Source organism: Python bivittatus, unplaced genomic scaffold (genome assembly GCF_059951505.1).
Source record: "Python bivittatus isolate LINGU-HERP-01145 unplaced genomic scaffold, Pbiv_v1 ctg000740_np1212, whole genome shotgun sequence".
NCBI classification, from domain to species: Eukaryota; Metazoa; Chordata; class Lepidosauria; order Squamata; family Pythonidae; genus Python; species Python bivittatus.
Window position 1 is genome coordinate 2157219 of NW_028277106.1, and position 13646 is coordinate 2170864.

At 47.3% G+C, this 13646-nt stretch overlaps 1 protein-coding gene across 1 annotated transcript in view; it reads right to left on the reverse strand.

Annotated features, from left to right (window-relative positions):
* LOC112542417 (maestro heat-like repeat family member 5) overlaps nucleotides 1–13646 on the reverse strand; it is a 36619-nt gene that overhangs the window by 9720 nt on the left and 13253 nt on the right. The window contains exons 7-9 of the mRNA XM_088128765.1: nucleotides 13311–13454; nucleotides 6790–6966; nucleotides 6236–6391 (exon numbers count right to left, since the gene is read on the reverse strand). Coding sequence (XP_087984891.1) covers nucleotides 6236–6391; nucleotides 6790–6966; nucleotides 13311–13454 — 477 coding nt within the window. The remainder of the gene's footprint in view (nucleotides 1–6235; nucleotides 6392–6789; nucleotides 6967–13310; nucleotides 13455–13646) is intronic.

Here is a 13646-nt window from a genome sequence, read left to right on the forward strand (position 1 = left end):
ACGAGGACAAACAGCTTGCACCCAAACTCTCATTTTTGTTCATTGTTTGCTCTCACAATCATTAAGGTTGCTGGATTCCCCCAATTAATTATTGTGCCACTGAAGCCAGGGGTTCCATCCATTAATCTACCTAAGTGTTGGGTTGTGACAATGTATTCTAGGCACCACTTGCACACCATGTTTGTTGAGATTTGCTGTGCCCCCTTCAAATCTTCTGAAAGATCCTCTTACTTCTATGTGTGTGTTGGTGCGATTGAACCCAGTTCAACCTTCAGCTCCTCAGAAGGGCTTCTTCACTAGAAGCTTAATTTGTTTCTCGATGCTGGGACATATGGCTGAGGATTTAGGATGTGCCTCTGGCCAGGTGAGACCACTGGTCTATCAGAGCGTGGAAGAGCAGGCTGTTGAGGGACCATTGCAGGCCCCTGTGCTGCCTCCCTCCCGTCCTCTCTGAGCCTTCTCCCCAGGAGACCCGCGTCTCCTGGAAGCTCTGCAGTGGCGGCGGCGGCAGCAACAAACAGAGCAGCCAAATAAAAAGTGTTTTTTTTCCCCTTCACAGAGACTGAAGGGTCCAGAGGGAAAAGAAGAGGCCCGGCCCAGCCCAGGCCAGTGCTGGGAAGGTGCAAGTGCTTTACATGCTGCCCGTGAATAAGGAAGAAGAAATAACAACAGAAGAAATCCGAGAGAGAGAGAGAGAGAGAGAGAGAGAGAGAGAGAAATTGGAGAGAGAGAGAGAGAGGGGATTTAAAGAGACCAGGGTCTGTAAGACACTTGTATACTAGTAATAGTGGTAGTATAATAGCAATAGTAATAGTATACTAGTAATCGTATAATATCGCATAAAAGTAGAAATAATAGTATAGAGTGTTGTATAATATAGTATAGAAAACATTGTATAGTATCAGTAGTGATAGAAATAGAGTGTAGGATAATAGCCATAGAAAGAACTCGCACATACAATGTTTGGCTAAAAAAACCTTGGATAGTTTTTTTCAGAATAAAGCATCTCCCCAACCCTTACAGGGAGATACACAGTAAAACAGAAGTCTCCAGGGTCCAGTGCTTTGGACGGGTCTTTTGAGTCTATCAGATTGGTTATAGTTTGAAAAGAATCCGTGACAAATGGGTGGCGGTGGTGGGAGTGGCTCAGACGCAGGAGACTCCTTAAGTACTGTGCATGAAAAGAAAACAAACCTTGGCTGCTAAAGGAAGGGAATTTGGCCCCCACAGACCGCAGACCTGGCAGGCAACAGCCGACATTCTGGCTGCAGAAACCGAGCCCCTCGGCAGAGCCTTCAACGGGCAGGCAGGGGTGGGAAAGGTAGAGGGGGCTGGTCCTCCTTTGGACACGGAGGAGGCTAGCATTACCACACCGTAGACAGGTGTCCAGCCTAAGCCTGTGGTTAAACCAAAGAAAAGGGTAGAACAGCCAAAAAAGGGGCTAGGCCAGGATACTTGGGCCAATATTGTATCAGGGACGCTGAGGCAACAGCGAGAGGAAAGGATTAGATTAATTGAAAAAAAGAGGAGCAAGAGCAGCTCTGGAGGGAGACAGAGAGGAAGGACAGGTTAGAAAGGGAAAAGAGTGAGAGAGATGCAAGGAGGGAAGCGTTTAAGGGGCTGATGAACCTACTTAAAGGGGCCCAGGCTCCAGCAGGAGGGACACATTCACCTCTAAGGTTTCATGAACATATCGGGTGTGGACGTGGTCCCAAAGATATTAAAATCCCTAAATTAACAGAGGAAGAAGATATAGAAGCCTATTTCACTATGTTTGAAAGGGTTGCTACCTCTTGTAAATGGCCTGAGAGTGAATGGGTGGCCAGGTTGGCCCCACGTTTAACAGGAAAAACTCTAAGAACTTATAGCAGTCTTCCAGCTAGGGAAGTAACAGATTACTATCATGTTAAAGAGGTAATCCTATGCAGGTATGATATAACTCCTTATAACTATAGGCAGCGGTTTAGGAGCTACACTATGACAAACATGAAGGGGTCTGTGCATTGTGGGCGAGACTGGAAGACCTAGGAAGGAAATGGCTGAGGCCAGATGAAAGAAGCACGAGAAAGTGGTAGAGGAAGCAATTTTAGAGCACGTTCTTCACGTATTCCCTACCAAAGTGAGATTTTGGGTGCAGGAACACCACCCAAAAAACAGGCAAAAGGGTAGTAGAATTGGCTGAGAATTACCTGGCAGCAAAAAGGACAGAGGATGATTGGAAGGGAGATACAAAAGGAGAAAGAAGAGTAAGAAAGCCTGTTGCAGAAAGGAGGAACCATAACGAGCAGGAACAGTTGAAGGAGAAAAGTGTAAAGAAGCCTTTAGCTCCTGCCCAAATAAAGACATTGGGAAGCGAGAGAGAAATGTCCACTTTTCTCACAGTTACAACTATGAGAAAAGTGGACATTTATTAAAAGGCTGTAAAAACCAGAGGAAAAAGGGAACGTATGCAATAGTGCAAGTACCTCTGGGGGACAAAATTATGATTCCAGCAAAAGTTAATGGGGTGACTGTCAGAGGCCTGGTAGATACTGCGAGCAGATGGACGTTAGTATGTCCTCACTTAGTAAAAAAGGCAGTATTTTTAGGAAAAGAGCCTATTACAAGTGAGATGGTCCCATTGGTTAAAGCCAGGATACAGGCAAAGGGTAATGAACAGGTAATGGTGGTAGGAGTAATCCCTAAATTACCATGTAATCTAGCGATTATAACAGATTTTCCCATTGCTGACGGTTGGATTCACTCAAAAGGCTTCAGGGAGGAAGCTAAGCTAGTGGGAGTAACTACAAGAGCTCAGTCTAAGGCAGAGACAAAGAAGGAGCAGAAGCTGAAGGGGAAGGAGCCTGGGATCCTTCCTAGCCATACTGAATTAACAAGGGAAGTGGGATGTCCTAGAAAGGAGAAAGGAGAAAGCTCTAAAGCCAGAGGTGAACCCATAGAGATGGACTCTCCTAAATGGGAAATTGACTTAGGGCCCTTACAAAAGAAAGATCCCACCTTAAAACAATGTTGGTTAGTGGCAGACCAGGAGGGAAATAGGGAAATAACAACCAGATTCCAAGAAAAATCAGGTTGCGGTTTCGAATTAGGCTTCATCCACATGAACAAATAGTAGTTCCGCAGGAATATTGCAAGGCTATATTGGAACTAGCCCATGAAGACCCATGATCTGGATATATGGGTAGAGATCGGACCACATTTAGAATTTTAGATAGATTTTATTGGCCAGGGATTCATAAAGATGTGGCCCATTACTGTAGAGCCTGCCCTGTTTGCCAATTAATAAAGCCAAAAGGGGAACAAGATAAAGTTCCATTGGAGAGAGTGCCTCTAATTCCCATTCCTTTTTCTAAAATAGCCATAGATATTGTAGGCCTTCTACCCTGATCCAGTAAAGGCAATGAATGTATCCTAGTTGTCTGCGACTGACTATGCAACTCACTATCCAGAAGCAGTTCCATTAAGGAATGTGACAGCTAAAGGTATAGCAGAGGAGCTGGTCAAAATCTTTAGTAGGATAGGCATACCCTCACAGATCAAGGATCTAATTTTCAATCAGCTCCTCAGAAATATCTTTATGCTGGTTTAGGGATAAAAGGGGTGTGTACCAGCCCTTACCCACAAGTTGATGATCTCACTGAAAGGATGAACCAGACCCTGAGGGCTATGCTTAAGAAATATGTGGGCCAAGACTCAAAACATGTTTGCCAATTAATGAAGCCAAAAGGGGAACAAGATAAACTTCCACTGGCTGTCATTTTTATTGTTTGCATATAGGGAAATCCCACAGGCATTCATGGGATTTAGCCCTTTTGTATTACTCTATGGGAGACAACCTTGAGGGGTTTTGGATATTATTAAGGAAGGATGCTGTGAAAACTTAGAAGGTCCTAAGAACTTAATAGAATATATATTAATTCAGAGAAACAAGTTAAAAGCACTAGGACACATTGCCCAGGAACATTTAGAAATAGCTAGGGAAGGACAGAAGAGACAAGGTGATAAGAGTTTAAAATCAAAGCAATTCAATGTAGGAGACCAAGTATTATTGTTATTACCTAGTAAAGAAAGCAAATTACAAGCTAATTGGCAGGGTCACTACATAGTAAGAAGTACTGGCCAGTGAATTATGAAATTGAACTGGAAAATGGAAGAAAGAAAATCTACCATGCTAACCTCCTAAGGAACTGGCATGATAGAACTGAAGCTGGGATGGCTTTGCTTGTACTAAAATAAAGAAAACCAGATTTGTTGGACAAAGCTTGGGATGTGATACTGCAACCATCATATGGAAAAGTACATATTAATTCGGACTTATTGGAGAGTCAAAAAAAAGGTATTGAAAAAACATTATGGGACTTTAAAGAGATGTTCACCATACAACCAGGATTAAGAGATCTAGTAGAACTGTGATGGAAAGCATGAGCGAGGAGGATCCTGGAATGGAGTTTCAAGGTTACAGGAAGGGGGAGAGACATTCCAAGCATCTCCTCAGCCCCCAGCTGGAGTGTGCGAAAGTGAAGAGAAGGAGACTGGCCCCTCCCTAAGGGATTCAGGGTTATGTTGCTGTTGTTGGGGGTTAGAGTGAGTCTGGCGAGATTGATGTCAGGTTCAGCCCAAGAATCACAACGAGACAGTCCAGGAACAGCTCAGTTACTTTATTAGCTTACACCTACAAGACAGAATCTCGCCAGACTAACTCTAACCCCCAACGACAGCAACTGTAACCCTGAATCCCTTAGGGAGGGGCCAGTCTCCTTTTCACTTTCACACACTCTGGCTGGGGCTGAGGAGATGCTTGGAATGTCTCTTCCCCTCCCTGTAACCTTGAAGCTCCATTCCAGGATCCTTCTCGCTAATGTCTTCCATCACAAGAGCATAGGATAGAAATGGGAGAAACTTGACCAATTCGACAGCATCCCTACAGGATTCCAGAATGTCTGAAAGGAGTGTTACAAAGTGAAGGAGATAAGATAATTCAAATGGACATTATAGAACCATCTGTGACTGGTGTTCTCCAATTGTATTAATACCAAAACCAAATGGAGAAATACAATTTTGCATAGACTTCTGGCAAATAAACCAACTGGCAAAATTCTATAGGTATCCAATGCCCTAAGTTGATGACCTCTTGGATAGCCTAGGTGGAGCCAAGTATTTATCATCACCCTTGGACTTAACCAAAGGATATTGGCCAATTCCACTGGAACACCATTCAAAAGAGAAAACAGCATTTGCCATTCCACAAGGTCTATTTCAATTCAAGAGAATGCCTTTTGGTCTACATGGGGCAACAGCTACAATCCAGCAGCTGATGAATAAGATCCTACCTGGTCAAGGGGAATGTTGTGCTGTGTATCTAGATGATATCCTCATCTAGAACAAAACCTGGGAAGAACACCAGAAGAAGGCTTTTTTATCCCCCTTCACAGAGACTGAAGGGTTCAGAGGAAAAAGAAGAGGCACAGCCAAGGCAAGCCAAGCCAAGCCAAGCCAAGCCAAGCCAAGCCAAGCCAAGCCAAGCCAAGCCAAGCCAAGCCAAGCCAAGCCAAGCCAAGCCAAGCCAAGCCAAGCCAAGCCCAATGTTGGGAAGGTACAAGTGCTTTACATGCTGCCCATGAATAAAGAAGAAAAAATGACAATAGAAGAAATCCCAGAGAGAGAGAGAGAGAGAGAGAGAGAGAGGATTTAAAGAGACCAGGGTCTGTAAGAATAAAGCACTGTCATATACTAGTAATAGTGCAATATAGCATAGACGTAGAAGTAATAGTATATAGTAATAGTAGTAGAATATAGTATAGAGAACATTGTATAGTATCAATAGTAATAGAAATAGAATATAGTATAAAATAATAGCCATAGAAAGAACACAAACATATATGTTTGCATGTTTCACTTTTGTATCTTGGATAGTTTTTTTCAAAATAAAACATCTCCCCAACCCTTACATAAAAATCCAGTTGTCTAGGGTCCAGTGCTTTTGATGGATCTTTTGAGTCTGAGTCAATCAAATTGGGTATAGTGTAAAAAGAACCTGAAAGGGTCCTTTCTGTCTACACTGATGGTAGTCAGTGTTTCAGAAGGTGTCCTTCCCAGTCCAACCTGGAGATTGCAGCTGGGACAGGAGCTCTTTACCTTCAGTGGGTGAAGCAGATATTCTACCCCTGAGCTATCACCCTTTCAATTATGCTGAAGAGATGGTCTTAGCTCCATCTCTGCAGGCATCTAAACTTGCCATGGCAACCGTGCTCTCCCGGTCTTTCAAATGCAGCAGCAGAGGGAGAAGACTGTAGACCACTTCCTTCTTGAGGAGGGCCTTGTCAGTTTCTTTGGCTCTCATCACCAGCTGCCCAAACAACGAGATGGCAGTTGCACGGACATCGACTCTTTCCTGATGGAGATACACAAAGTAAGAAGCTTGTATGAAGGGTGCCATGCCAGCATTTTCTGTGATGGCAGCCCAGCTCTGAAGTTCTTAGGAATCCTGAACTAATTTTCACCTGACAGCAAAAGAGGAGAGAGATTTTAATGGTCTGACTTGGGAATGTTCAAGTTCTTTGGGAAAAAAAAGAAAAAACCAGAAACATTCCTCTATCCAAAATATAGATTTAGAAAATTGCCCTTAATGGTTTCAGACATTTTCTCCACTTTCAAGATGAACATTCCAGAAATCCAAGTGGTTCTTGTTTCCTGAATTTGCTAGCCTTCAAGGCTTGACATCCCTGGACCATTTCAGCAGGTGTTCTTATGTTTTTATGGAAACCCTAACCCCATTTCTTCAAAACTTACATCCTCAAAAAATGAGCGGACATTCAGAGCAAGATCAACACAGAGGAGCCCAATTCCCTGGCCATCCATCTCATAGAGTGTGGTCATTATGTCATTTAGCCCTTCCAGAACATCTTCTTCATGTCCACTGAAAATAGAGTTGATCATTGTTGGAAGCTGGTCTCGTAGGGACTTAACCTGAGCAGACAAGAGGGAGGACAAACACGGTTTTGAGAGGGAAGTTTGGTTCTTGTTCTCAGATGGGGAACTGCAGCCACCTAGATGGAGTTCTAAGTCGGATTTGGAAGGGATGTTTCTGAAGCTGCAGGAGGCAACATTTGCAAAGCCTCCTAAATGCTGTTCCAACCCCTGCCTATGGAGAACAGGATGTTGTCTTCCCCGCCTCTTCCTACACTCTTCTTTGAAAAGAAACAGCATTTAGGAGGCTTTGCAAATGTTGCCTCCTGCAGCTTCAGAAACATCCCTTCCAAATCCGACTTAGAACTCCATCTACGTGGCTTCTACTGAACTGCCCAATCACCTGCCTAGCAAGGCTGCACAAGACTGCTGCCTTGTTCTTGTAAGGCATGAGGGGTCTGTCCTCAGAGTTGCGATTGCCATTGTGGATGGCTGTGGCGCGAGAGGAATTCCAGAATTTCCAGAAGGTGAGCTTAGGAGGAGGAAGGATTTGGCAGGGGACTCAATGAGGGCATTTGCAGCAATTGGACGAGGAGAGGCAGGACGCAGGTTCTAGTCCTCCCTCGGCCACAGAAGCTCTCTGGGAGACTTAGCTGGTGATTCTCTCTCAGCCCTAATTACCACACAGGGACCACTGTATGCACCTTGGCCTCCTCTTCAAAAGGTGGGATATAAGTCAGATCCCCCCTCCCTCCTTTCCCCCCCTCCAAGTAGCCAGTAGATTCTCAGCTCACCTGAAAAGGGAACAGGGAGAAATAAATGCTTCTATTGTAGGCATCTGTTCCTTACCGCTATAGCACAAAAATGGGCTCGACACCGCAGGCCAGAGGTTTGCATTGGGACCTTTTGCTGTCACCCCCGCCCCCCCTTCTTTCTACTGCTGTCAGGCATAAATATGGTGGAAGCTTTCTGGAGACACGAACAACGTGTAATGGTAATATGGAATGACAGCCTGTACAAACAGATTATGTATTTGTTTAACGAGTTTGTATTGCACTGTCAGATTTTGGGCAGCTTACAGACAATGAAAAAACGACTGTGGTAATAAGCCCAAAGCAATCCCACCCACAATGGTGGCCATCAAAGTCCCTCTGGAAAAGCTCCATTTTTGCCAGCTTCCAGAAGGCTATTACCAGTCTGAATGTCCAGGGATGGGCTGGACCAAGATTGACACCTTGTGCCCTGACTGAAAAAAGCTTTCTGATCTCACAGAACTGAGGCACCCAATGAGCGAGCCATGGCAGCCGAGAATGAGTGTGCCAGTCCCAGGCCCCCTGAGCAAGGGCTACCCCGGAGGAGGGAGAAGGAGACGGCAGGCGCCAGAGACCAGCAAGAAGAAAACTAGAGACAAGGCGCCTGCTGGATCAGGCCTGTGCCACCCCCACCCCTTTCTCCGAGCCTGGCCTGGCCTGCCTTGCCCTCAGCTCACGGCCCAGGCAGAGAAGAGAGCCGGCACCTCCAGCTGCAGAGTCTTCCCCAAGAGGGGAGGAAGAGAGCCAGAGGCTGCCCAGGCAAGGAGCTGCTTGCCCACACACAGCAGGGGCAGAGGGGCAGCAGGAGAGCATGCCTCGAGCGGCTGCTGCCCGAAGAGTTGGCCTCCTTGGATAGGCGTTAGATGCTGGGGATTTGAAGGTGCAGGCAGCAGCTGGGCGGGCAGGACAGGGGGGGGGGGGTTGAAGTAGTGTGGCAGACTACTGTGAACCCCCCTCCCTGGGCAGGCCTTTCTGCCTTCTCTCCTGTAGCCCCGAGTGGAAAATGCGCTGCGGCTCCTATTTAATAGTGAAGTGCCTGTGCGTTGGACTGGGGTTTTCCACTGTGGACTGTGCATTGATCCCTTCCTATTTTCCCTTCCTCTGTGAGAGCCAGGGGGTGGATTTGGTATGTGTGTGTGTGTGTGGGGGGGGGTGAACATCCTGGGATGGGAGCTTCCACCAGCTGATGGGAGCAGCAGGGCGGGAGTGTCTTGATGTCAGTGGGAAGTGAGGAGGTGTGAATGTGTGGGTTCCTCCCTCTGGCTGAGAGTCCAGGGATAGGGGTGTGGTGATTGTCATCCAGGAATCTCTTATGGTCTTCAGGGGCGCTGCACCACAGGTCACCTGTTCATTAAATTGGGCTGTAGGGATTGGTTGGGATTGTTGCCGTTGTACCTGCCACCCTGTTGCACAGCACCCTCCCTGCCTGAGCTCCCTGACTCCGTTTCTGGGTTGGCGGTGGAGTTCCCCAGACTGATGGTTCTGGAGGACTTCAATTTGCTGTCCCTGGGACGTGTCTCCGAGGCAACCTGGGAGTTCATGGCCACCATGGCAGCCATGGGCCTGTCCCAGATTATTCATGACCCGACTCGGGACGGTGGTCTCACACCGGACTTGGTTTTCTTGTCAGAGCAGTGGGAAAATGATTTGAAGGGGGAGTTACATCTGTCCCTGTTGCCACGGACAGATCATGCCCTGGTGACCTTGAGATTCTCCCAGGTGACTCCCCTCTGCAGGGAGGCAGGACTTTTTTAACTGGTCCACCCTGGCGACTGATGGGCCCAGTCGGGTTGCAAAGGGAGCTGGGGGTTATACCCAAGGATCTGCTGCACTGTCCAGCGGAGGCCTTGGCTGCTGCCTGGAATAGGAAGGCAGCCGAGGCCATGGACAGGATTGTGCCTGTGTGACTTCTCTTGACCCATCGAGCCTGACACTCCCCATGGTTTATGGAAGAGTTGAGGGTCCTGAAAAGGATTAAGAGACATCTAGAGCATTGCTGGAGGAAAACAAGGACTGAACCTGACCGAACACAGGCTAGAGCCGCTATTAAGACCTACTTTGTGGTGGTAAGAGTGGCATAATGTCAATATTTTTCTGCTGTCATTGCATCCTCAGAATGCTGCCCAGTGGCCCTATTTAAGATCACCCAATCTCTCTTGGGAAAGGGGGGCCCAGTAGCCCATTTACAGGGCTGCGCAGAAGAGTTTTCTGGGCATCTGGAGGATAAAATCGCTCGGATCCATTCCCAGTTGGATTCTAAGCATGGGGCATGGCCTATGGAGATGCCCAGGGTACGGACTTACCCTGTTATCTGGGAACATTTTGATCCTGTTGGACCCAAGTGGACAGGGTCCTCTGACTGTCAATGGCACCACTTGTCAACTATACCCATGTCCCTCCTGGCTGGTCAAGGCTGCTCGGGACATGACATGTGGGTGGGTCCAGGAGCTGGTGAATTCATCCTTGAGGGAGGGAGGGTTCCCAGCTGCCTTTAGAGAGGTGCTGGCACATCCTCTCCTCAAGAAGCCAACCCTGGATCCTACCAAATTGGACAATTTTTGTTCAGTCCCCCACCTCCTCTTTTTAGGGAAGGTGGTTGAGAAGGTGGTGGCATTGCAGCTCCAGAGGATCCTGGGGGAAACAGATTATCTGGACTCTTTTCAGTCAGGTTTCAGACCCAGATATGAGATGGAAACAGCATTGGTTGCACTCATGGATGATCTCTGGTGGGAGCGGGAGGGGGGTAGAGCATCCATCCTTGCTCTACTTGACCTCTCAGTGGCTTTTGATACCATCAGTCATGGTATCCTTTTGGGCTGACTTACGGAGTTGGGAGTGGGTGGCACAGTTTTGTGCTGGTTCTCTTCCTTCCTCCAAGGTCCCAATTGGTGTTGATTGGGAGTGAAAGGTCTGGCCCACAGCCCCTCTGTTGTGGGGTACTGCAGGGTTCAGTACTCTCTCTACTTCTTTTTAATATCTACATGAAACCACTGGGTGAGATCATCTGCCATGGTGGGATGAGGGATCATCAATATGCAGATGATACCCAGTTATACGGCTTCATCCTGGGTGATTTGAGTGATGCTGTGACCACCCTTTTGCAGTGCCTGGAGGCTGTGGGGGTCTGGATGGGGAACCACAGGCTTCAGCTGAACCCTGGTAAGATGAAGTGGCTGCGGATTGGAGGCTCCTCTGTATCTGAGAATTTACCATCTTTGCTTTCGGATGGGGTTGCACTGCCCCAGACAGACCCAGTGCATAATCTGGGGGTCCTCCTGGATTCATGACTCCTGCCTGAGGAGGAGGTAGCAGTCGTGGCCAGGAGGGCCTTTGCTCAACTTCATGTTGTGCGCCAGTTACTCCCCTTCCTGGATCAGGAGGCCCACCGGTCTGTCACTCACGCCCTGGTAATTTCTCAGTTAGACCATTGCCAGGCACTCTACATGGGGCTACCCTTGAAGAGTATCTGGAAGCTACAGCTGGTTCAAAATGTGGCCACACGGACAATCTTGGGTGCCCCAAGGATGGCACATGTAACACCTTTGCTGCAGGGGCTGCACTGGGTTTCAGTTTCTTTCTGGGTCCAATTCAAGGTGTTGGTTATCACCTTTAAAGCCCTACATGGCATGGGTCCAGGTTACCTGAGGGACCGTCTCACCCACATTACGTCAACCTGTCCCACCTGGTCCAGCAGAGAAGGCATGTTGCGGATCCCGTTGGTGAGAGAATGTCAACCGGCGGGTCCCAGGAGGAGAGCCTTCTCTGCCATGGCCCCCGCTCTATGGAATACTCTCCCCCCAGAGGTGAGGCAGGCCCCTATCCTCCCAATTTTCCGGAGGGAATTGAAGAGTTGGCTCTGCCAGCTTGTGTGGGGCAAGAAGAGATACAACTGATCCTGGGGATGGCTGGTGCCTTGAAGACTCTCCCTGAGTTTATTAACACATAATTAACATCAGCCTCTTGGAAGTATTATATAGGAAGTTTGTTATTGTAATATATGTTAATTAATTAATTAATATTAATCTATTTTAATTCATGTTTATTCTGTTTTTGCTGTAAACCTCCCAGAGTCACTCTGTAGTGAGATGGGCAGTGACAAATTTGAAATATTAAACAAACAAACAAACAAACAAATAAATAAATGATGTCTAGAGCATCACTGGTGCTTGATGAGGGACAAACCTGACTGAACATGGGTCAGAGCTGCTATTAAGGCCTAATAGTAATGGCAGTGAAGCTTAATTACTTCTCCGCTCTTATTGAGTCCTCAGATAGCCACCCCACGGCCCTGTTTCAGGTGACACGAGCCCTCCTGGGTAAAGGGGGCTTGGAGAACCTCTTGCAGGGGTGTGTGGAGGAATTTGCTCAGCATCTGTTGGACAAAGTCATTCGGATTTGTTCGCAGTTGGACACTGCAGGTCTGGTAGAGATGCCTAGGAAGGAGTCTTGTCCTGTTATCTGGACACCTGTTAGACCTGAGGAAGGGGACAGGGTCCTCAGGAGCTTGGCCACCTGCTCTTTAGATCCATGCCCCTCCTGGCTGGTTGAAGTGGCCTGGGAGGTGCCGTGTGAGTGGGTTTGGGCAATGGTGAATTCTTCTTTGAGTGAGGGGGTTATTCCTTCACCTCTTAAGGAGGCCATGGTTCACCCCCTCCTCAAGAAGCCATCGCTAGACCCCACTATACTGGATTGAATCTCCCCTTCTTGGGGAAGGTGGTTGAGAAGGTGGTTGCGCAACAGCTTCAGAGGACCTTGGATGAAGCGGATTATCTGGATCCCTTTCAGTCAGGGTTCAGACCTGGGTGTGGTATGGAAACAGCAGCATTGGTTGCACTTTTGGCTGGTCTCGGGCGTGGAAGGGATGGAGGTTGTGCGTCCATCCTTGCCTTACTTGACCTCTCAGTGGTTTTCAATACCATCAACCTTGGTATCCTTCTGGAGCAGCTCAGAGGATTGGGGGTGGGCCGCATGGGGTTGTGCTAGTTAACTTCCTTTCTCTGGGGCCAATTCCAATTTGTGGTAGTTGGGGAGAAGAGATCCTACCCTTGGCCCCTACTATGTGGGGTACCACAGGGTTACGAACACACTATGCTTATGAACGTGGAGATTCAGGAAATTAAGCAGATAAGTATGAATTAAAGATGAACCTTTAAAAGATGTTTCTTTAAAGGCTTAAAGAGGGAAGTATTGGAAAGTAATTATTAGGAAGCTAAACTAATGACATTTTTGAAGAGAAGTCAATGCTTTGCCATTATACAGAAGTGAGAGAGTGAGTCATGTAGGCAGATAAGAAAGGAATGAGAAGAAACTATTATGCTGTAGTAGCAGAGAAAAGATGTGCCAGTTAGAACAGTGAGAAACAGGCCATATTAGGAAAGTAAAACTTGAAGATTTTAGAATTAAGCACGTGCAACCTGGTTGTTTATACCTGACTATAAAATGGAATCACATCCCTTGCACTAGGCCGGGGCCAGGCTCAGCGCTCTTGCCTTGTGTGCTAATAGATTTTTGAACTCTGATTTATGGCAATCTGGTGTTTGACCTGAGCAGGGAATGAATCACAGAGAAGAAATTTCTTCTAACAGCTCTTACCTTCCCTTGTTGGAAAACAAAACTGTTGAGCCCCTTCACACAGAGATCTTGGACCACGGGATTGTGTGCTGCCAAGCCCTCCTCCAGATGGTCCTTGAGGCTGAATCTGTTCATCATCTTGATGGCAGATGGACTTTTAAGAAACTGAAGAGGCAAAAGGCAACAGAGATCAGCCCTGTGACGTTTCTGTACTAGCAAATGATCGTGCATCGGACAGAAGGGCTGAAGGCCATGAACAGGCTCTGGGATATGGGAGGACATGTGTGTGAACAATGGGGCAGCTTGAACAAGCTCAGCTGGAGGCAGCATCTTCCACAAAGCCCAACCTTGTTTGGT